This window comes from Chiloscyllium punctatum, chromosome 11, assembly GCF_047496795.1.
Source record: "Chiloscyllium punctatum isolate Juve2018m chromosome 11, sChiPun1.3, whole genome shotgun sequence".
Classification (NCBI taxonomy): domain Eukaryota; kingdom Metazoa; phylum Chordata; class Chondrichthyes; order Orectolobiformes; family Hemiscylliidae; genus Chiloscyllium; species Chiloscyllium punctatum.
In genome coordinates this window covers 47,911,329-47,935,946 of record NC_092749.1, presented here as the reverse complement: position 1 = coordinate 47,935,946, position 24,618 = coordinate 47,911,329, and the positions used below count along the sequence as shown (strand labels likewise).

General features: G+C 39.8%; 1 protein-coding gene across 2 annotated transcripts in view; it reads left to right on the top strand.

Annotated features, from left to right (window-relative positions):
• The first annotated feature begins 5,044 nt into the window (after nucleotides 1-5,044).
• Nucleotides 5,045-24,618, top strand: part of rrp15 (ribosomal RNA processing 15 homolog) — a 36,744-nt gene continuing 17,170 nt past the window's right edge. Inside the window, exons 1-4 of one of the 2 annotated variants that reach the window (XM_072580764.1) lie at nucleotides 5,045-5,140; nucleotides 9,950-10,200; nucleotides 12,268-12,365; nucleotides 16,509-16,710. In XM_072580764.1, coding sequence (XP_072436865.1) covers nucleotides 5,101-5,140; nucleotides 9,950-10,200; nucleotides 12,268-12,365; nucleotides 16,509-16,710 — 591 coding nt within the window. In that variant the 5' untranslated portion in view covers nucleotides 5,045-5,100. Of the gene's footprint in view, nucleotides 5,150-9,949; nucleotides 10,201-12,267; nucleotides 12,366-16,508; nucleotides 16,711-24,618 lie in introns of both variants that reach the window. The other variant, XM_072580763.1, reaches the window with a different exon arrangement.

Below are 24,618 nucleotides of genomic sequence, written 5' to 3'. Positions count from 1 at the left end.
AAAATGTTGAATTTAAACTGAATACAAGGATCTGTCAATTAAATTGCACATTCTAGTATGAAGGGATGAATATTACATTCAGCATTGTTCATGAGGTGTGCTTTTGCAGGATTGCTTCATGTTAACTTGGTCCTGGAGCTGTTCAAAGCAGCACACCTGAAAGTAGATTTCAGTCCATTGCTGATGCCATTGGAAGGTACTTCTGTGAAATCAGATCACAACGGTCTGACAAACATATTCTGTATGCTCTATTCAGTCTTCTCAAATCAAATTAAGTAAGCCAGCTGTCCTTAAAGGATTCATGGAAGTTGATACCAAAAAATATGGTTGCACAGTGAAACTGTAGTCTGCTGCTGGCCAACATCTTGTTCCCTACTGAGTTTCCTTCTCATCCTCGTCTTACCATAGGCCCACTACTGCCATCTCTGCTGGTCAATTTGCACTGTTTACAACTGATGCATGACTTCTTCATCTGACAAAAACATCCTAATAGTGTGGGGTTCTCATTTGCACAGGATTCTGACCAGTAAGCATTACCACTGCTGAGTTCATGCTTTCATATGTGAATGACTGTTTGCTGACCAATATCTAATTTAATTAACAGGTAGATCTTCTATAATGTGATGGTTGCGTGCTTGTGCAACCCTGCATTATAGAAAAATCACGCTTCAGAAACAGCACTTAATCACATTGCAGCCAACTCACATTTTAAATGTTCGTGCTTTAGAAACAGTGTCCGCAATTTGTGTATTATGTTACAGTGAATTTGCGTTAACAAAATGTGCGTTATAGCAGAACGACCTGTACTTAATTTATATTGTGAGCTCATTTTTTCATTTACATCAATGGAAAGCACTTATTGGTTTAAAGTATGTTATATACACTGATACAAAGACACATAAGTGCGTGTGTGTGAATATTTATTTATGTATAAAATACACATAATATACAATCCAATTTGTTCCTCTGCTCTGCCATTGTAATATGAGAAGGAGCAAGGTGCATTAGTGCTCAGTACACAGGACCAGTGATTTATGCACTGGAAGCCTTTTAACATCTGAGTAATGAACTGTATCCAGTGGTTATTTTTCAGAGTTTTATTTTTCAGAACTTGGTTATTTTGTATCCATCCAAAAATATCAGCTGCTGTTAAACTGAATGAAGTTATTTAGTGATGCAGGGTTATTTTTCTTTAAATTTATTCATGGGATATGGATCTCATTGGCCAGGCCAGCATTTTTTGCTCATCCCTCGCCTTTGAGAAGTTGATGTGAACAGCACCTTGCAATCTTCTGAGCTCTAACATGCAGAAGAACATGGCAGCACCTATGTGGGAACATCACTATCTGCAAGTTCCCCTTCACACCAACCATCCTGACTTGGCACCACATTGTTCTTTCTCCACTGCTACTGGGAGAAAATTCTGTCATCAGAAAAAAAAAACAGAATGCAGTTTCTTAGTTCACAACTTGTTTTAAATTCTTGTTGCTTCTTATCTTTCAACACATGACAAATTCTATCAAATTATTTTCTTGCAAGAGCACCCATTTCATCATTTTGAACATTAATTGTTAATCCAATGCCTCTTTCTTTTTATATTTGCTTGTGGGATGTGGGCATCACTGGCTGACCAGCATTTATTGCCCATCCATAGCTGACCTTCAGAAAGAGGTGGGGAGCTACCTTCTTCAACCACTTCCATCCAAGTGCTGTAGTTATTTCAAAAATGCCTTAAAGAGGGAATTCCAAGATCCTGACCCAGTCACAATGAAGGAACAGTTATAAATTTCCAACTCAGGATGGTGAGTGGTTTGGAGGTGAAATTGCAGATGATGGTGTTCCCATGTACTGCTCTTGTCCTTCTAGATGGAAGTGGCCATGTGTTTGGAAGGTGCTATCTAAGGAACTTTGGTGAATTTCTGCAGTACATCTTGTAGGTGGTATATACTGCTGCTCCTGAGTGTTGATGGTGGAGGGATTGGATATCAATTGAGTGGGCTGTTTTGTCCTTGATGGCATCAAGTTCCTTGAGTGTTGTTGAAGCTGTACTCACCCAGGCAAGTGGGAAGTATTCCATTGTACTCATTGCTTGTGCCTTGTAGATGGTAGACAGGCTCTGGGAAATCATGCGGTGAGTGATTTACTGCAGGATTCCTAGCCTCTGACTTACTCTTATAGCCACAGTATTTACCTGGCTAGTCTAGTTCAATTTCTGGTCAATCGTAACCCCCAGATTAATGATATTGGAGGATTTAGTGATGATAATACCATTAAATGTCAGGGCATTTTTGCTAGATTGTCTCTTGTTGGAGGTGGTCGTGGCCTGGAATTTGTGTTTGCATAAATATTGCTTGCTACTTTTCAGGCCAAGACTGGATATCAACCAGGTCTTGCTGCATTTGCACGTGGTTTCCTCAGTATCTGAGGAGTCACAAATAGTATTGAACATTGTGCAATCATTGGAGAATATCCCCACTTCTAATATTATGGAGGCATAATTGATGGAGCAGCTGATGGTAGTTGGGCCTTGGGCACTTTCCTGAGGAACTCCTGCAGAGATGTCCTGGAAGTGTAGTTGACTGACCTCCAACAATCACTACAATGTGTCAGGTATAACTCCAACCAGTAGAGAATTTCCCTTGATTGCCATTGACTTCAGTTTTGTTAGGGCTCCTTGATGCCACACTAGGCCAATCATGGCCTTGCTATCACGAACAGTCACTCTTGCCTGACCTCTGGAATTCAGCTTTTTTTGTCCATGTTTGAATGAAGGGTGTAATGAGGTCAGTAGCTGAGTTGCCCTGTGGAACCCAAACTGGGTGTCACCGAGCAAGTTATTACTGAGCTGGTGCAACTTAATAGCACTGTTGATGACACCTTCCATGAATTTGTTGATGATCACAAGTAGACTGTTAGGGCAGTAGTTGGCTGGATTGCATTTGTACTGCTTTCTGTATACAGGACCTGCCTGTACAATCTTCCACATGGTTGGTTGGATGTCAGTGTTGTAACTGTACCAGAATAACTTGGTTCGGGGAGCAGCAGGTTCGAGAGCACAAGTCTTTGGTACTATTGCTGGAATGTTGTCAGGGTTAATAGTTTGTGCAGTACCTGTGCCTCTAACTGTTCCTTGACATCGCGTAGAGTGAATCAAATTGGCTGAAGATTGTCATTTGTGATGCTAGGGACCACTGGAGGAGGCCAAGATAGATGAACAACATGAGACAGTTCTTTGGTATATGGCTTGAAATCAAAATTCTTCTCGCAGGGAGAATGTCAATGAAGGAACATATACTGAGATGTCAATTTATGATAAAGATGTAAACATAGTATAATGCAGCCAGCTGCTTCCATCATGTTGGTAAAGGGTTGCCCAACAGATATATTATTTTCTTCTTTCATTTCTTATCCTCTTTCTTTTTCTCTGCATTTCTCATCATTTTGATTCAGTGTCGAGTAAAACAAAACTTACCATAGAATGCACTTTCTCCTCGCATTTATTATGATGGTAAAACAGATCCTCCACTTAAGGAAAGACTTTTCACCACTGATATAGATACTGATTGACTCATCTTCCATAATTTGATGGAATTCTCTGCTCCTAAGACCATAAGACCATAAGACATAGGAGTGGAAGTAAGGCCATTCGGCCCATCGAGTCCACTCCGCCATTCAATCATGGCTGATGCGCATTTCAGCTCCACTTGCCAGCGTTCTCCCCGTAGCCCTTAATTCCTCTAGACAACAAGACCTATCAATCTCGGCCTTGAAGACATTTAGCGTCCCGGCTTCCACTGCACTCCGTGGCAATGAATTCCACAGGCCCACCACTCTCTGGCTGAAGAAATGTCTCCGCATTTCCGTTCTGAAATGACCCCCTCTAATTCTAAGGCTGTGTCCACGGGTCCTAGTCTCCTCGCCTAACAGAAACAATTTTCTAGCATCCACCTTTTCAAAGCCATGTATTATTTTGTACGTCTCTATTAGATCTCCCCTTAATCTTCTAAACTCCAACGAATACAATCCCAGTATCCTCAGCCGTTCCTCATATGCTAGACCTGTCATTCCAGGGATCATCCGTGTGAATCTCCGCTGGACACGTTCCAGTGCCAGTATGTCCTTCCTGAGGTGTGGGGACCAAAACTGGACACAGTACTCCAAATGGGGCCTAACCAGAGCTTTATAAAGTCTTAGTAGTACATCTCTGCTTTTATATTCCAACCCTCTTGAGATAAGAGACAACATTGCATTCGCTTTCTTAATCACAGACTCAACCTGCATGTTTACCTTTGGTACTAATGACGTCATTGGTACTAATGACGTAAGCAAGAAGGGTGAAGATTCCCTCTTTAAGTTAATAGGAAAGAGCCTCCGTAATTCCCGCTGCTCGCAGAAGGCCTGGAATGTATTGGTGACTACTATGTGCTCCTCCTGAATGGTCAACCAGATATGAACATATCACATGAAAGAAATGGAGGAACAACACCCCCCAACCCGCCGGTCCTGCATTGCCCAGTTCTGTTATTTGCTGCTATGGCCAGGCCCTGGGCAGATTCACTTGGAAATACTCTGAGACCACATCTCAAATTCATAGCCATCTTAACATTTTAAGGAGTACTGAAGAAGAAACATTTTTATTTGTTCTTTAAAAGATAACACTGGATATGAATTGGACATTGACCCAATTCTGCACATTCACTACCACCACCACCACCATGAACATTCCGTCAAAGTGCATGGGCGACAGATGAGAGATTTGATGTTTGTCCAGCAGCAAATCAATGGCTTCACTATTGCCTGGTGTGAACTGAGCTTGTCGTGTGATGGAATTCTGTCCGCAAAAATGACTCAGGAAAAGTCATGCATAAGCATCTAAAAACGTTTGTCAGTCCAGGGACTCGAATACGGTCACATTAATTTGCTCAACCTAACTTGTGCGAAAGTGAACGGGACCAAATGAGAGACTGTAGTCACTTGTGGAGGTTCTCTCTAAACTTACAGCAGTAGCAGGGCTCAGGCGGACTCTTTGTTCCGGGCTCTTCAGCTGGCGGTGGCGGAAGGTTGTGTGGGTTGCACTCGGCACTGCTGCTTCCGGTTAAGATGGCGGCGGTTTCACGTGGAGACGGCGGAATGGGAGCAGGTCTGAGCGGTAAATAGATATGACCCAGGTCCCAGAAAAGTGCTGGAACCGCTGGTTCTTCATCATGTTTTGGGGGAAATAAAAGCCAGTAGGAGCGGCTGTGGGAAGGGGAATGTGTTTAAAGGGCTCACTTCAGCCTGAAGCTCATCGGGTTCAGTGTACAGTGTTAACTTTAAACTAATATACCGTTCAAAAGTTCCAACCAATATTTCCTGCTCGAGATTATTCGGATGATTTGTCCAAGCATTTTCCTTTTTTTACGTCCCACATCGTTTTGTTTTCTTTTAGCCTTTCCGTTTATTACTCACCGTTTGGTTGAAAACTGCTGCCCACCTTCTCCATCCACCTTTTAACTTTTATAATGGTTGGTAACTCTTTTCACCTCCGCCATCCACTTGAGACTGTTTGGCATTCTTCTCACTTTATCAGAAATAAAGCAGATGTCATATTGTCTTTGGCACTCTGATTTTCTTTGGAGGTGCTGGTGTTGGACTGAGGTACAAAGTTAAAAATCGCACATCAGGTTATATTCCAACAGGTTTATTTGGAGAGTGAACGCTAGTGCTTCCAAATAAACCTGTTGGATTATAACCTGGTGTTGTGTGATTTTTAGCTTAATACCCCTGCTTTTGTTCGAGGCAAAAAAAAACTGAGGATGCTGGAATCCAAGGTAGAGAAGCAGGAGGCTGGAAGAACACGGCAAGCCACGCAGCATCAGGAGGTGGAGAAGTCCATGCTGCTTCAGGACTGTGTTTTTCAAGCCTCCTGTTTGTCTACCTCTGATTTTACGGCCACTCGTGATCTCCATTTTTGTTTCCTGGTTGTGTGCACCTGGCCATCACTGCCAGGGCATATCATCAGTTTCATATTCATTGACAAAATGTTAATGACTTCTAAGTAAACTGTTTAATATCGAGATCAGGATAGTGCGCAACTCATTTACCTGAATATTAGTCTGACTGAAACTGACTTCTTTTGCTCCCACCAGCATTTCTTTTTTGCAATTTAAATGGTGGTCCTGGGTAGCTTGAGCTAAGACAAGGAGTGTTTAATATTACCACCTGAGAGTGAATCTTGTTTAATTCTGTCACCCAGTTTTGCAATATTGCACTTTTAAGATTGTACTTTAATGTGTGCTATTTAACTTGTGTGCATATTTGGTAATCTTTACTGGGTTGCACACAAAACTATTCTGAATTTGCACTTGAAATGTTGTGGAGACTTAACATTCTTACATCTTGCTGGTTTCTGTTGAATTGTAAATTGATCACGATCAAATTCAGCATATTGCTATTCAGTCTGCTATGAAAATTAAAATGCTGTGGTTTTTTTGTTCTTGATTTATGTTGTTCAGAGCTAGATGTTTAAAAGCCAGTTTCTTTGGATAGTGTGCAGTTGCAGATTTAAACTGTTCACTTACACGTGTACATTTGTAGGTGTCACAACAGGGGATAAATGGAAGCAGTTTAAATGATTGACAACCCTTTGGTTTATGATAACCTGTTGTGCTGTACTTTAGCTGCTGGTGCCATGCTGATGTGCATTTTGTTCAAGTTGCTTGTCATCCAGCTCCATGCTCATCCCATTTATAATAGCTGAATGCAGTCAGTAGTCAATGTGCTAGATAAGTTTCCCAATTTTTTCATCACATTAATTCTATCATTGCTGTCTTGTCTGTCATTGAATCCCAGACAGGTCTTGCTCTGCCTTGAGAAGATTGAAGTTGTTTCCTGTTTCCTCAGATGCTGACTGCAGACTTTCCTCCTTTATCACCTCTTCCCTGGCCAGACATCAGTCCGACCCAGGCAGTTTATAATCTTGATGTTGTTTGTTTTTGAACTGATGTTGAAGTTCAATAGTTTACCTAGTGACTTAGTTTTGCCTCTGTAACATTGCATTCACCATGTGTGAGACATTGATAAATACTTTTGACTCCACTCTTTTCTCCAAAGCTATGCATCTATTTGACTCATCCATAACTATTGTTCCCGATCTTACATTTCCTTCATAACTAATTCAACATTTGTCTTTGATTCTTTCATTTTCACATGGTGCTGCTGGCTGGCCAGCATTTATTGCCCTTTCCTAGTTGCTCTTCAGAGGCCGAACTGCTGACTTGAAACTCTTCCATCCATGTGATTTAGGTGGACCCACAATGCAGTTAGAGAGCAAATTCCTGGATTTTGACCAAACAACACTGAGGGAAATGCAATATACTTCCAGGTCAGGATGCTAATTGTTTTGGAAGGGAACTTGCAAATAGTGGTGTTCCCATGCATTTTCTGCCCTCTACCTTTTAGATGGAAGTGGTTGTGTGTTTGGAAAGTATTGTCCAAAGGTATTTTGGTGAACTTCTGCAGTATATCTTGTCGGTGGTACACTGCTGTACTGAACGTTGGTGAAGGGAGTGGATGCTTGTTAATATGGGTTGATTTGTCCTGGATGGTGTCAAACTTCTTGGGTGTTTTTGGAGCTGCAGTATCCAGGCAAGTGGTTAGTCTTGACCTTGTCTACAATTCCTTCCATCATTTTCCCTACTCTATCTACATTGTTATTTCATATTTTTTTCAGAATAATCAGTTATTATTTGATCTTCTCTGACTTTCCCGTCTCTTTCACCTCACTCCCACTGTTGATCACCAATCACATCAGTTTCATTTGGAGTTTCCTTTCTAAACATATCATTCTTCCATTGAAATCATCCGAATCTATCTGTCTTCCTAATTTATCTGTGGCTTGGCGTCACTTTTCATTTGAGTTTATTAGTTGAGTGCTTGGGATATTTTTGGTGATGCCAACATTTTATAAATGCAGCATATTGTGCTTGCTGCTGCAGCAAAAGCATTTGTTTTACTTTTTCATTTTCCCTCTGGCGGTGGTGCAAAATGGACTTCAGTACGGCATGTAAGTCATGATGCAGGTGAATACAGAGGAAACTGTCAAAGGTCTGCACCTAAAGCAACGGTTGGAATCTTTGGAAATGCAACTAGGAGGTGAATGACTTAGCTGAAGTCTCTTTGAAAGAGTTTGGGTGCACGCAAGGAAAACATGGTTCAAATGCAGTCTAATGAGCAATGTAAGGAACCATTTTAAGAACAGCTTTATACTTGATTATTTCTGCTGTGTCTGTTCCAGTGCTGAAAACAATTGCTGGGCTGCAGTTGCTTTCTCCTCATCTCCTGGAAGCTACTTGAGGACTGCTGCCTGTGGTCTCTCACCTCAGCACCTGACACATCACCTAGGAATTCCTAACAACAATCTGCAATTCACCAGTCTCCTTTTTTCAAAGAAGGCCCAATATCAAGTGTATCCTAGGAACACTTGTTCCATCCTATGGATCATTCACTGTGCCCAATTTATTCCAGTTTGTCAGCACAAACTAACTTCAAAACTTGATTTCCTTGTAAGTATAGCTTAGGTGACAGAATTCTGGCAGCTACTGTCTATTTTATATGTTTCATTTTAAGTCTTGAATTTGTGTCGCTGCCTTTTAAAGAGCATTTTGCTTGACTGAGCTAGAAGATGTAAGAGAGACCAACTGTGTTTATTCCCATGCCTGTAACTGTTTGCTGTGAGGTGGGCAGGGCTTAAAATATCAAACCAAACTGACTCTTATTCCTCACTTGTCTTGACTCCAACCTATATTATAATTTGCAGTGCACACACTAAGTGCACATCTGAATTTTAACAATTGTCATTGTGCTCATTGGCCTGGCAAAGGTGGCCATCCAGACATTGAGGTTGGATTTGGTCTTTAGGAGTGATTGTCCTTGGATATCTTTTTCCCACAGCCTTGTCTGACCCCAGTAACTCTAAAGAAAAGCATGCAGTGTATACTGCAGCCAATAGTCTTTGCAAATATTGGAGGGCATGTTGGACACGGATGTCAGTTTCATTGTTTAATTTGATAGGTTAGCTTTTTTATATTGTGTTTTGGCATCTCCATGACAACACCCCGACAACTCCAAGCAACTTGCCTTATTTTAAATGTAATCAGTTACATGAGACACTTAATAGTTTTTGTTGCATCTCCATGCTAACCATAGTCCAGCCAATCAATAAGCTCTTCTCAAGTTGTAGAAATTGTTCATTCTTTTCTAAGTTGTGTTTTTGCATTTGAACCTTGAGTGTAAGGTGAGAATCTTTGTCTTTGTCTCTTTTGTAATTTTTTTAATGTTCTGTTGGTCATTTCTGTCTTCAAGGTGGCACATTTTTATAGGCTTTGGATTTCATGGCACTGGAACAGCTGAAAATCTCCTTAAGAGTTTTATAAGAAAAGGTATCCTGGTGCTCTGGCGAAGAATGTTCATCTGCTAATATGCAGTACTGCATTCTAATGGCATCATTGTTATGTTGGGTTTACTTTGCCAATCCATTAAGTTTATCCACAAATAAATTCAAAAGTTCTGAAGTGCACTCATGTATCAAAGTGCCATTGAATTATATATGTAAATATCTAAAATCATAATATGTTATTGCAGTGACTTTGAATATTCTTAATGGTTTAAAGTTTGTTTGCAAAACCGAATTTGCAATTACTGTTACAGGCAACAAATCAGTGTTAGGTCGTGAAACAGAGATTCAGATTTCAAATAAAGTTTGAATAAAAAGTCTAGGATGCACAGTAGGATACAGATTTCTAATTTATTTTTTAATATTGCTAAATCTGAATATTAAATTTGGTAAGCTGTGGCTTGGAGATTGCTGAACCTTTTGTTGACACTAGATGTCAGTATTGTATCAATGAAATTCATGTTTGAAGTGTATTCCCCCTACTCATAACAATATGCCCATCTGTTCTGTTTTTAGATGCTGATGGCGATCTTGCAAGTGATCACTTCTCTTCACAGGATGAGGAAAATCATGATTCAAAAACTGAACTCGGAGAGGAAAATGCAGACCTGAGTTCAACAAATCCCAATGCTGGCTGGGCAGATGCCATGGCCAGAATTCTTAATAAGAAGGTTCCTGGTGACAAACCAACCATTCTTGCTAAAAATAAGGAGAACCTGAAAGAAAAAGAGAAACGTAAGCAGGCAATGTTAGAAAAGATGAAGCAGGTATTAATTGCGTTATGCTCTTAAGACTTTTTTTTGCGCAATAATTATGAAATGTCTGTGTAAACTGGTAACTACCAGAACAGAAATAATTGTTTTTCTTCCAAAACCCAAGGGCAACAGAGTTGTGACACAAGTCGTTAGGGAAGCCCATTGAAATTGACACTAGAAATAGGTTTTTCTTTGTGAGCTTCACTGTTGATTCTGGAGAAAGGGACCCAAATGTTGAAGAGAAGATATATGGATTTGACCAATTTAAAAAAAAATCTTTTTCTAAAGAATGTTTGCATTTGAGTGAGTGGTGTACATATTGTGGGAAGAAGTCATAGTTGACTTTCATAACCAGCTGGTTTAATTTGCTTTTCTGCAGAAACCGCCTTGGCAATATTTATTAAGACACCTCCAGGATGTTCTAACACTTAAGCATGGTTTACAGAACTTCCCAGACAAATAATATTGCATTCTACATTTTCCACTCCCTCTCCCACTCTGCCAAGGATACACAAGTCCTGGACTGCCTTCACTTCCAAATTCTAGACACCTGATGCCTGGAGGAAGAACGTCTCATCTTCCGGCCTTGGACCCTGCAGCCACAAGGGATCGATGTCAATTTCACCAGTTTTCTCATTTCACCTCCCCACCCCCCCCCCACCCCCCATCCCAGATCCAGCCCTCCAACTCGGCACCGCCCTCTTGAACTGTCCTACCTGTCCATCTCCCTTCCCACCTATCCACTCGAAACTATCGCCATCACCTCCCACATTCACCTACCTATCACATTCCCAGCTACCTTCCCCCTCCCCCCCCAACACATTTACATCTCAGCCCCCTTGGGGCACACTTTTTGACTCTGACCTCCAGCATCTGCAGTCCTCACTTTCTCCAGGGCTTTCCACACTCTAAGTAGTAGACTCTGTAGCTATTACTACTCTTGTATGCGTCCCATTTTCCCATTTTAGTTTGTGATGACTAGAAACAATGAGTATGCAAAGTGAAAAGTTGTATATTGTGAATTGGTTTGAACTACTAACTCCCAGTCACATGCAAGTTAATCATTGCTGCTTTTTTTTTCAGTTGAAATGCTTTTTTTGCTTGGGATATAAATAAAAATGGATTGCTAGGGTTATGTGCTGTGTATAGGTAATGTGTGCTAAAATTATACTTGGCGAACTCTCTGTTTACTGTTGACCAATGTGGAATTACAAATGTTTGCCTTGGCCATTTATTTCAACAAAGAGGATTACTTAAGGGATGCTGGCAATGGATCCAAAGGCAGCAATGCCATTTGAACCCCTCAGTCACATTGTAAGCTACAAAATTGAAGCTTGAAGAGTTTGTCAACAAACCCCCAAGCTTGGAGTACTGCCAGTAGCCCTGTGCCAGACCTCCAGCATTTATGCTGTTTGGTAGTAAATTCTATTAAATCTACATACGTTTCTAATATTTTTGAAATTCCAATTAACATGGCATGTTTTGGATTCTGAGGGGCACTGAGTGCAGTGGGTTAGCATATTATTCTTAACCTTTGCGTTGGAAATTGATGGGAGGCAGGTTTTCTTTTCCCTGAATGCAGAAGTTTCATGTGAAATGAATTTGCCTGGCTCCATGGCCATTTCTAGTGGGATGTGGACCTACCACATACAACTGCTTCCAATTCAGTTTAATTGACAATCTGGCAGAAACTGGTGTAAGAAAAGTAGATCTTAAACTGATGCATAAAAGCAAATTATTCGAATTTACTCTGCATCCAGCCTCTGCCACACCTGATACAGAATTGCTTGAGACTGAATGCGGCAAGTATTTCATTTCAGGCATATGTCTATCACTGAGCACGACTTAATTTGAAGAAAAAGTTGCTTTGCTGTCATCAACTGTAAATGGTGTTTACAGAAGTATTGCTAATACTAGTAACTGTTTTGTTGAGGCTTTAGTTTCTGCTGAAACTGTGGTTTCACCATTTCCCAACAAATGTTTGGATATTTAGTACAGTAATTTATTCATTAGAAACCTTTGATTTCAATGAAGTTATGACATTATTCAGCATGTTCTTAAATGTGCTTTCTTTGGCAGCTGGATAAAAAGAAAGAATGGGAACAGATGTGCAGAGTGAAACCTAATGTAGCTGAAGACCAAGAGACTGAACGGGCTTTCCAAAAAATAGCCACCAGGTAAGTTTTGTGCAGCTTTCTGTAGAAGAATTTCTGATGGCTAAATTGTAAAGTTATAGTCATAGACATAGAGATATACAGCACATAAACAGACAGTTTGGTCCAACACAACAATGTGACCAGAAATCCTAAATTGGACTAGTCCCATTTGCCAACATTTGACCAATATCCCTCTAGCTTGGGCTTTTTCCATTGGAGTGAGGAAGGATGAGAGGTGACTTGATAGAGGTGTACAGGGTGATGAGAGGCATAGATAGAGTGGATAGCCAGAGACTTTTTCCCAGAGTGGAAATGTCTATCACGAGGGAGCATAATTTTCAGGTAATTGGAGGAAGGTTTAGGGGAGATGTCAGAGGTAGGCTCTTTAGCAGAGAGTGGTGGGTGCGTGGAATGCATTGCCAGCGGTGGCAGTAGTTAGAGGCATTAGGGACATTTAAGCGACTGATGGACAAGAACATGGACGGCAGTAAATTAAGGAGTGTGTAGGTTAGTCTGATCTCAGTAGGATAAAAGGCTGGCACTACATAGAACAGCACAGGCCCTTTGGCCCTCTATGTTCTAAAACTGCAAGGCCACCCTTTGTCATCGAAATGTATAGCATGAATACAGACCCTTTGGTCCACCTCGTCCATGCCAACCAGATATCCTAAATTAATCCAGTCCTATTTGCCAGCACATGGTTTTTGAAAAGTGAATTTGCTTGCAAATGGATAAGGTAAACAATGTGCTCAATATATCCTTGTTTGAAGTCACTGGAATTATTTTATTACAATCTTTGAAATAAAATAGAGGCTCTTTCTGTTTGCTTTTAATTTAACATAACTTTTGCTTTAATGAGAAAAGGCTAAATTGATTTTAGAAATTTTAAATCCATCCATTCACAAAACATTTGACCATTTGTCTCACATCTCCATCCCAAAGCTGACGAAAGACTCTTGATGCACCACTTTCTAAATCCTTCCGTATTTCAGCCTATCTTGAAGAAAGCAGTTTGGAAGTGTGCATGGTGATTGATTTATGCCTATTCTCCATCCTCAGAGGCTGACCCTTGTGTCAGAAACTGCACCGCCCACCTGCACTTAACAAATTGGAACAAGATCTGTATTGCATGTACTGCTGCTGCTTCCATTTAGAAAGGGCTAATTGAAAGACATGGCATCTAACGTAAGGGTTGCTCGAAGAGGCTTCCCAAAGTCTGCACAACATGCCTGTCAGTTCTCTGAAGTAGCAATAAAAAGCAATTTTCATCCAGCTTGAAGTCCTGTCACAAGTCCACCAAAACATGTTAAAGATCCCATTGACAGGGAAGAAATCGCATTCATGCCAGGTGAACATCCTATCCTCCTGGAAATATGCTGCAATGTGAACATCTAGGCTCTGACCTACTTTTAAATCTCAACTTCTGCATTTCTTGATATTCCCACTAGGTGGTGGGTATGGGCAACCTGAAGTGACTTCTTTCGCTGTTTGCTAAATCAAAATGAGCAGTAACTTTCAGGACTCCCAATGTCTATCATTGCCTGTATATATAAGCCATTCCTCATTTCTAATTGACAGTAAGTTAACCTGCAAAAAACGTTTTCTCTTAGATCATAAATTCTGGAGTTGCACAATCAGTAAGACACAGATTATCTTGATGTGTTACCTTCCTTTAACGTGGTCATATCTTGATTAATTTGAATTAGATGATGGGGTTTAGTGCCTGGTATGAATTGATCAGTTGTTATCTTCTAACTAACCAAAGGAAACATCAGCTGGTTTAATGTTTTACGAATCATATAACATCTCATTATGCTTTGTCTCCTCTAGCTCTTCAAATAAATTTCCTTACAAATCCGATACCTATTCTACGAGTTAAAATAAAGCCAGTGCCCAGTGTTGAACACTTGAATGTTGAGTACCAGCTCAATTTGTTTGGAACTTTGACAAGAAACAGAATGGCCTTCCCAGTTTCGGCAAGGTTTGAATTATGATTGGCCGATTGAAGGGCATTGTGCTAATCTCATTAATGACCCATTCCTCAGTTTAAGAATCTCAATTCCAGCATCTTTATAACTGCTATTCTATGGGCTTAAAGTAGAAACATTATTGACTTGATGAATCATTTGGTAATTGTAATACAAACCAAAGAGCTGTGGACGCTGGAAATCAGGAACAAAATTCAGCATATCTGGCTGCGTCTGTGTAGAGAAAGTGGAATTAATATTTTTAGCTCCTTTGCGGACCGACTAGGGAAGTGTTAGTATGTCTGCTAGAGAAGGTGTGGGGGGGTTGGGGATGGAGTAAACGATAGGTGGAGATTGAGTTCGGAGACAAAAAAACAAGCAGACAAAACAATGGGGTAAAGGTCAGGCTGGGAGAATGAAGAGCTGCTAATGGTGACCTTTAGTGGCTGCCATTGGGTTGTGTGTGGTAGCAGGCCATGTGATGACAGGGTTTCTGTGTAAGGTTGGGGTAAGGACATGGGAGAAGGTTCTCAGGCCCTAAAATTATGAAACTCAATATAGAGTCCTGAAGGCTGTGTGTGGCAAAATGAGTTGTTCTTCCAGCTTGGGCTGAGCTTCGCTGGAGTACTGCAGCAAGCCTGAGACAACAATGTTGTCCAGGGAATACGTGATCTGTTGAAGAGGCAGGCAACAAGAAGTTCAGGGTCTGAAAAGTGTTTGACCAGTCTGTTTCGTCCCCCAGTGTAGAGCAGACCACCTTGTGAGCAGACAATACAGTAGACTTAATTGAGTGAAGTGCAGGTAAGTCACTTCTTAACCTGGGAGGTGTGTCTGGGGCTTTGGATAGTGAACAGGCAGTAAACGGGCAGGTATTGATTTCTGCGATTGCATGGTAAAGTGCCGTTGGGAGTGGGCTAAGGTTTCTCAGTTGGAACAGTTGCTGTGGAAGATTGACAAGGGAGGAGAGTGTGCCTCTAGCATCCCACTAGAGGTGGTAGATGGTGACTTTGGATGTAGATGTTTATGGGGTGGTAAGTGACGACCAAGGGGACCCTGAACCCTGAAAGGGTCATTGGACCCAGAACTTTAACTCTGCTTTCTCATCACAGATGCTGTCAGACCTGAGTTTTTCCAGCAATTTACGTTCATTTTAATTGGTAATTGTTAGTTGTATTTACCAGCAAATCCACTGGTTAAAATAATTTACGTATTTTCCTTAATAGTTCTTGCAAAGACAGTTTTTGGTTTTTCTGTTGTCCATGCTCCTTATGTTTTGAGCATGTAGACCTACTAAATCAAACAGACAACCTTTTGAAATTTCACTGGCCTTTGGTATTGTATGGCAGTGAATATGCTGCGCTCTTCAAAGAAATGTGGTCCACAGAAGTTTTGCTTTCATTCTGGCCTATATGCTGTTGTATTCAAAAGCAAAATCCCTTCATAAAAATGCTTCTTGTTTGTTTTTGCAATTTTTGTTCATCTGCATTGAAAATAACTAAAGAAAGTGAAAGGTACTTGAGAAACCCATAGGTGCCTATTAAAAATAGTTGTATTGTACTGACAATTTGTGGCAGACGTGTTGGCTAGGTTGGATCCAATGGACAACTAATATTGTGATCTCCATTGTAATCGTGATGGAAACAAAACAAACTTGCATTTTATACAGTGTTTTTCATGGGCACCAGGCATTTTAAAATGCTTTATAGCAATGATTTGCTATTATAATGGAGAAAACATGGTAGGCAATTTTCAAAACGCAAACTCTCAAACAGTAATTGATCAATGACCAAATAATTTGATTTAATGATGTTTGAGTTAAGAATTGGTCAGTGCACAGGGAGCAACTTGCCTGCTAATGTTTATTCCATGCCTTGAGATTCTTTGCATCCATTCAAGCTAGCAAATGGAGTGTTGACTTAATATCTCGTTTGAAATTTGTCATCTTCAGCAGTGCAGCACCCTCTCAGTACTGCACTGATATGTTAACTTTGATTTATTTATTTACCCTGGAATGGTACTTGAACTCAGAAGTCAGAGAGCTAACAACTGAACCATATTACCATTTTAATCAGCCTGTTTTTGTTGAAGGTGTAGAGCAGCTTCCCTTGAATAGCACCCTCCTGCTCCTAATTTGTATGTTTGTGGTCTGAGTAGACTGGAATAACTAGCCTGATTAACCTATTTGCTTGATACACAGGGGTGTTGTGCAGTTATTTAATGCTGTTCGAAAGCATCAAACTAATGTGGATAAAAAAATTAAAGAAGTAGGTGGGTCTGAACAGAAGCGTGCCAAGTTACTGTCCTCTGTCTCAAAGAAAGATTTCATCGATGTGCTCCGAGGATCAGAAGTGAATGTTCGACAGGGCTTAGCAGCAAGACCAGTTGATAATGTAAAAAAGGTATGTTGAGTTTTGTAATACTGAACACTTGCGTTTCTGTTGATCATGTGGGTATTGTGACATAGCCACATTTTAAGTGTTTCCTTATATTTATTGATATTTATCTATTCAGGATCATAATGATCAGTGACATGGTAATTTTAGGCTAATTAGTGCAGTCTTGCTGCACTTCTTTCTTTGGTGCATGCTCACCAATTTTCGCCCTTGAGTATATGGTGCCTAGCCAACTCCTTAAACTGCTGCAGTCCACAAAGTGTCAACTGGGGAGTGCCGGATCGTAACCCAACAGCCATGAGGAATGGTGATGTATTTCCAAGTGTACAGGCTTTGGTGAGTTAGGGGTGAGTTACTCTCAAGAGTTCCCAATCTTTGAGCATATCTTTCTGGCACTGTATCTATATAGCTGGTGCAGTTAAGCTCCTGATTGATCGAAAGTTCTGAGAAGGTAATTCCATTGAATATCAGGGAGATGTAGTCAAAATTGCATTCTGCTTCACAGTGATTTGGACTAGCTCACGTGGAGATAAGGTGAAATAAATGTCTTCTGGATGCTGTTTTGTGTACAGGCAACAAACCCAACTATTTTGCGGCTTACATGTATTGAGGCTGCAACAAAAGAACTGAGCAAATGGACCTGTTCCCTGACCAGTTAATTGCTTTTTAAGATTGGTAGACAGAACAATGCTTCTCTTAATATTATAAAACATAATTTGTAATTACTTTCATGTGCCTGCATAGTTGGTAGTTCTAGGCATTTTCAATATAATTTTGTAGTTGTTTGGGATGCCATGATGGCTGGGTAAAGCCCAAGTAGCATGAATATAGCACCATTTACAGGAATCTGACATCTTCAAAATGGTGCAATTGTTTTTTTGTAAATACTTGGGGAAGCTATTTTGCAATATAGAACCAGAGAAAGTACAAGCAGGTGTAGGCCATTCAACCATTCAAGCCTGTTCCATCATTCACTATGATCATAGTTGGTCATCCAACTTTCCTGCTTTCTCTCTATACCTTTTGATCCCTTTAGCCCTCAGCACTATGTCTAACTCCTTGAAAATATCCAATGTTTTGACTTCAGACACTCTCTGCAGCAGAGAATTCCACAGGCTCTCCACCCTTTGGTTGAAGAAATTTCTTCTCATCTTAGTCCTAAATGATCTACCCATATCCTTAGAAAATGATCCCTGATTCTTTACAACATTAAAGAGACATTTGGTTGGGTATATGAATAGGAAGGGTTTGGAGGGATATGGGCCGGGTGCTGGCAGGTGGGACTAGATTGGGTTGGGATATCTGGTCGGCATGGACAGGTTGGACCGAAGGGTCTGTTTCCATGCTGGACATCTCTATGACTTTAAGGTTAACAGGAACATCCTTTCTGCAATCACCCTGTCCAGTCCTTGTAATATTTTATATGTCTGAGATATCTGTCTTCCTTCTTCTAAACTTCAGTGAACTGAGCCCTAACCCATCTAGTCTCTCTTCCAATGTCAGTTCTGCTATCCCAAATATCAGTTTGACATACCTTTGTTAAACTCCCTCCACAGCCATCTTTCCTCAGTTAAGCAGGCCAAAACTGCACGCAGTACTCGAGGTGTGGTCTGACCAAGGACCTGTACAATTGCAGGAAGAAATCTCTGCTTCTGTACTCAATCCTCTCACTATGCAGGCCAACATGTTCTGCCTTCAGTGCTTGCTGCATCTGCATGCTGACTTTCAGGGACTGATGTACAAAGGCAATCCTTTCCCAATCTCTTGCCAATCAGGTAATCTGCTTTCCTGTTTCTACTGCCAAAGTGGATAACCTTGCATTTGTCTATATTATACATCATCCGCCATGCATTTGCCCACATGTTCAACTTGTACAAATCACGCTGAAGCAGCTCTGCATTTTCCACAGTTCACCCTACCACTCAGCTTTGAATCCAAACTTGGAGATGTTTCATTTAGTTCCCTCACCTAAATAATTAATATATTGCAAATAGCTACGGTCATTGTTATACAGGTATATGCCTTTGACTGATGCAAGGAGTTGTTTGGGTGCTTCCTTGTAATGCCCAACAGAGTTTCTTCTGACAAAGCATCTGGCATGTGCTTGGAGCACTTCAGTCTGAGGGGGATAGGTGGGGCAAGTGTTCACTTTCCAAGGGCAGCCAGCCTCTCAATTATGAGTGTTCTTATAGTGAAGGAAGTCCTGTCCTTCTGCACTTGATAGGAGAGGTAGCTAAATACTGTAATGTCTCATTAATCAACTATCATTCTGGTATGTTCCCACTGTAAAATTATCAACCCAAATCTTCCTTGCCTATTTTCTAGTTCTGCTATCAAAGAGCGTACAGAAATGGGAGCTTTCCTAAATCCAGCCTGGTAGACATCACCAACCCAGTGTACCAAAGGGAAATGGAAGAGTTTGGCTGGTGTATCAGCTTGCTAACTAGCAGGTGTAGGGGCTACTGTGCAATAGAAGACTGGAATTGTGCATGCAGCTCCAAATTATTCAAGGTTTTGTTGGGAGTTTCTCTCCATAGGGCGGATGTACTTCAATGAGATGATCTCAATCTTGAACTCTACTTTAAAGTAGTCAGTACCAGAAGTCCCAGCAGCTGCTAATGTAGATGTACATGTGTTATGTCCTGACCTCTGTAATTTTTATCTTCTGCATCGAAGGATTTGATGCATTTTGTTATAATTGATGCAGAAGTAGTGAAAGATGCAAGAGTAATTAAATTTTATCAATTTCATTTGAATGATGAGTCAGCATGACGGCTGCTTTGTTTAGGGAAGGGGTGGACATTTTGATTTCCCTTCCTTCCAACTAAAATGGTCAAAATATAAATCAAAGCAACTTCATTTCATGAAAAAGTTGGATCTTTCTTGGGCTTAGTCTTGGTTATATTGAAGTTCCATTGGAACATTTTCTCTTCCTCACCACTTTCACCCAATTATGCAACAGATTTAAAGTTGGATTTTTTTCCCCTGATGTTTTCGTTCATAACCTTTCAAGCATCTATATTTGTTCAAGCATCATGTATAAGTTTGAACAGCACCTTGATGTAGTCTAGTACACCAAGTAGGTCTTGTGGGGCACTATTCTATCTGTCGTGACAGGACTTAGCCTCAGCTTTTTTAGTTATTTTTCAAAAGGTTTATATAGCATAGAAAATATTAGGGTTAATGCCAAAATTCAGTTTTTTTTTCCCAAACAGCTATGTTTTGCCTCTCAGCTGTACCTATGAAAATATGCTGCACTTGACCTTACAGTTGAAAAGGCGAGGGTGTGTGCCTGTCAAAAACAGGAAAAGCTGTGTAAGTACTACCAATGAAGAGCGACCAGGATATATGAAACCAGAAAGCCTAATACTGAGCAATTAGTAAAAGGCTACTCACAAGGAAAAGAAGGAAATGTTTATTGTCACAATCTAGTGCATTTTGCTAGCTGATTACATGGAATAATTGGGCTGGATCTTGTTCAATTGGGGCATCTCCTGGCATGCATCAAAGCTGGCAATTCCTGTCTCTTAAAACTGTTCACTTCAAGCCTGCTTCTGAGTAGAAGGGCACTTTGAATTTGGAAAATTAGAGATACAAATAATTCTACTCTTAATGTTACTGCACATTTGCCACATAAATTCAGAATGGAATCAGCTATGAATGCCACCAATTTATTTATTGGTATCTGCAAACATTTTGTTTAACAGCAGATGACATGTTTTAAAATTCCTTGAAGCATGCTATCCAGTTATGTTTTAAGAATGTTATAACATTCATTGGTGCAATCTTTATGTAGATTCTTAGTGCAACTTTTATGCCCAGAAGAGAGAACTAATCACCTAATTAATGATAATTAAAAATAATGCTGGGATAGTTCTACAGATCAGGTGAGAAAGGAAAGGTTATCTCAGCATTTTGAGTTTCTAATCTCTATAGAGAATCAGCATTACCCCAGGGAATAACAGATTTCCTTTCACCAGGGGAGTATTGCTGTTTTAAACTCTAAATCAAATTACTTATAAATTGATTTAAGCCACTTCGGTTTGATGTGGTATCTGCTTATCATCCTTACTTGGAATTATATTGCCACCTCTTCTCTATCATTAGATCGGAACGCTCAAACTCCCTTCCCAGCAGCAGCATCAAGATATACTTAGACCAATTAGACTGTAACAGTTCAAGAATGATTTGGAGATGCCGGTGTTTGACTGGGGTGCACAAAGTTACAAATCACACACCACCAGGTTACAGTCCAACAGGTTTAATTGGAAGCACTAGCTTTAGGAGTGCCGCTCAAGCTTGACCTCGATTGTAACTGACATTCTAAACATGAGAAAAATCTGAGCGTTTTGTCCATTCTTGGTAAGAACTAAAGATACTATAATAATATCTGTCACTATTGGCCATTTGATACCTTTGAGACAACACCCTAGTGGTACCCAGAACAATAAAAAAATTATAAAATAATAATTACAATGGTTAATCAGTTCTTGAAGATGCTAATTGGAATGTATTAAATTCTTAGGCAATTTGGCAAAAGAATGTTAAAGTTGTTTCATGGCAGCTGCAAGGTAATTCAGCACTTTGTGACATTGACTCTTAGGACTGTTGCCATTTCTAATCAATGCTGATGAACAATGTTTTAGTTTTGTAATGTGAACTATCCACACCTCCCATCCTACAAACTGGTTTATCAAAGCCCATCATCTGAGTGGCGCATTACTGTTTTCAGCCTCATGGGCTTCTCCTTCAGCTGATTTAGGAATCTCCAACAAATCAGTGTGTATCTTTATCATCGGAAGAGTAGCAGGTTTCTACTCAGTTAGTGAAAAATGGTACAGGCCATTTATGTTGACGCCAACTGCAACTTCAAAAGTATAAGTCGTCATCTGCCATCAGGAGAGCCTTATTGGTCTCAGGTTTAGTAGTTGGCAATGTGGCTGGGTGGTTTACCTATTCTTCTGTATCATAGAGCTCATCAGCTACCAAGAACAAGAGTAAATCTTTTACTGCCTTTTAATGGGACAAAATGGAATTTTAATGACTGTCCTTAGTTTCACTTGAGAAGATGTTGATGCACCATTATCTTGAATGCTGCACTGTTTGTGGTGAAGACACTTTCATTGTTCTTACAGTGTGTTCCAAGATTTTGACTGATGAAAGAATGGTGATTTTTAAACAAAATCTGGTAGCGTGAATTAGAGTGAGATTTGGAAGTGATTGTGTTTTGGCCTTGAGCCTAAGCCACCATTCTTGAGACTGATCTGTATTTCAACCCTCATTCAATAAATTTTAATACCCTTACCTAACAAAGAACTATTAGTGTTAGATTTGAAGTTTCTAATTTGTTTCACCTCAAAGCTTTTTATTCTGTCTAGGCAAGGCCAGTGTTTTAGCCAAGGCAGCTAATATTTTTGGTTTTGACAAAGGATATAACTAGTCTATGATTTTAGTTTTGCTAGCAACAGGAGACATAGCATTTTTATTTATCATTGTCAGCAACTTCAGTTCTTAACATAATTTGCAATTGTATCTAGCAAAGCCCTGCCATCTAATTATTCACATCAATGGACTTCATAAAAGTGGTCCTTTTGCCTTAGGTTTTAATGATTTTTTACAAATTTATAATAATTTCACTGAAAGCTAGCAATGGACTTAAAAATTAATTAAATGGAAAATTTGAACAGTTGTCACAACACTTTATCAGGTTTTAAACACTGCTTCCCTGTTTCGATCCTACCATATTTTGCAGTCACCTGAATCTCTTACTCTTCAATGCTGAATTTCAATTACTGAGGATGGCAGACACAGAAAAGGCATTGCAGATCTAATGACGTAATTACATCCCAAATAATGTAATAGCATAGGAATATGCCATAATCCAACAAGGGTAATGGTCATAAAGGGACATCAACACCTAGAACAGTAACAAAATGTCAAAAATACTTTATTGGCAACGATATAGAGGGAGATTGTAGTTTAGTAGTATTATCATTGGATTATTAATCCAGAGACCCAGGTGATGTTCTGGAATGCCAGGTTTGAAGCCTGCCAAGGCAGATGGTAGAATTTGGATCTAGTAAAAATATGGAATTGAGTCAAATGATGAACACAAAATCATTGTCAACTGTTTGAAAAACCTATTTGGTTCACGCATGTCCTTTGGGAAAGGAAACTGCCATCCTTACCAGGTCAGGCCTATGTGTGACTGTAGTCCCAAACCTGAGAGGTTAGTCCTCAACTGCCATCAGGGCAATTGGATGGTCAATAACTACTGGCATTTATAAGTAGCAGTTCCCGTTCCTGAGAGTGATATTTTTGTAAAATGTGATGCGGGTGCTTAATAAATGAAAGCCATTTTCCCCATTTGAAAGAAATCATTTTAGATGTTGGGCAAGTCCAGTTTGGACTGGTTTCTTAGTTCCTGCTTGATTGCATCACTTAATGACTTTCTATCATATCTATGTTAGGCTACTTCTAAAATATAACTTTTGTTGTTTGAATTGCTGATGTCCTGGATGGAGTTGATTCACTGCTTCATTATTATCAATATTAAGCAGAACCACTGAAAGGTAAACTAGTTAGACATGATGCCTCCTGTGTTTGGGATAAATTCTTTTCATTTGTAATTGTAAAATTTTTCAGAAGCTTGGGCACATAGCTACATATGCTTTTTTTCTAAATTCCTTTTGGGAATGGTTAATGGTATTTGATTGAAATGTTCATTGTTGTTTTTTCTGTAAAATAGAATAAGTAATTTCCAGTCAACTGTGGTAACTAAAATGTTGACCATGCAATGGGATCTATGTCATGCTTGTGTATCTGTTTTTTTCTCATTTTTATGCAGAGAAAAACTCTGTATGGTTTGAGGGTTGACTGTTTATTTTGTGAACAGTTGTGATTGAAAGAGCTGTGGGTTGGAGTCAAATATTTGCTTTCATGGCTTGAAAACAGTCTTTTTGCCGGTTCCGTATGCCCAGATGGAAGTGATTACCTTTGAGTGTAAGCCAGAATCTTTTTTTTTAAACTTAACTTAAGGTGTCTTTTTCTCTAAGTGACTTTGGACTTGACATTTTTTGGGGCACTTTGATACTATACAGAAGTAGGAGGAAAACAAAGTTATACTTAAATCGGGTACATGTTCACTTGTAACTGCTTATTAACCCTGAGTTTTAGTAAGTTTTTTTTAAGGCAGTGTGTGTCAATACTAAGACTTCATTAGATTGTGAAAGGTTTTTCCAAAAGAAGATTTGGTGTTGTAATTAAATACTTCAAACTCATAAAGCTTAGCTTATGTGTACTAATACTTAAATATTTGGAAAGATTTGATGTGTTACTTAGCAACATGAAAGGAATGGGTTTTTGCTGAGCTCATTTCTATATAGTGTAGTTAGCTCTAGGCCAATGTAAAACATTTTGCACTGTAAAACCAGTAAATAAGCCAGCTGGGTCGCACTTGCACATCAGAAATCACATTATGAATGTAAAGTTGAATAAGTTGTACAATTTATTGAATCAGCTTATGTCATTTCAATATTTGTTAGAGAGGTTCATTTTGATGATTTAAGTTGGCAGCATTTCAGCATCATTAGAAACAAAGTTTACACAAGTCTGTTAACTATGTTACCACTGTTTTCTTGCCATTTCTGACATGGATGGTAAAAGTCCATCAAAGCAGTGTTTAAGTTGGCATTCTGCACAGTTCACTGCGATGTGCTGCAATGTAAATTGTGAAGAAGGTGCTTGGTTTGGGCATCAAGTGATGTGATATCAGCAATGCTCTCAGCCAGAGTGACAGTCTGGAGGTCCAAACCTGTTCCAGTTTTATTTTGTGTTTGTGAACTGTGGGCTTCCAACAGACTGGATTATTTGTTTCCAACATGGAAAAAAGGCACAGATTGACCTGTGGAGGAG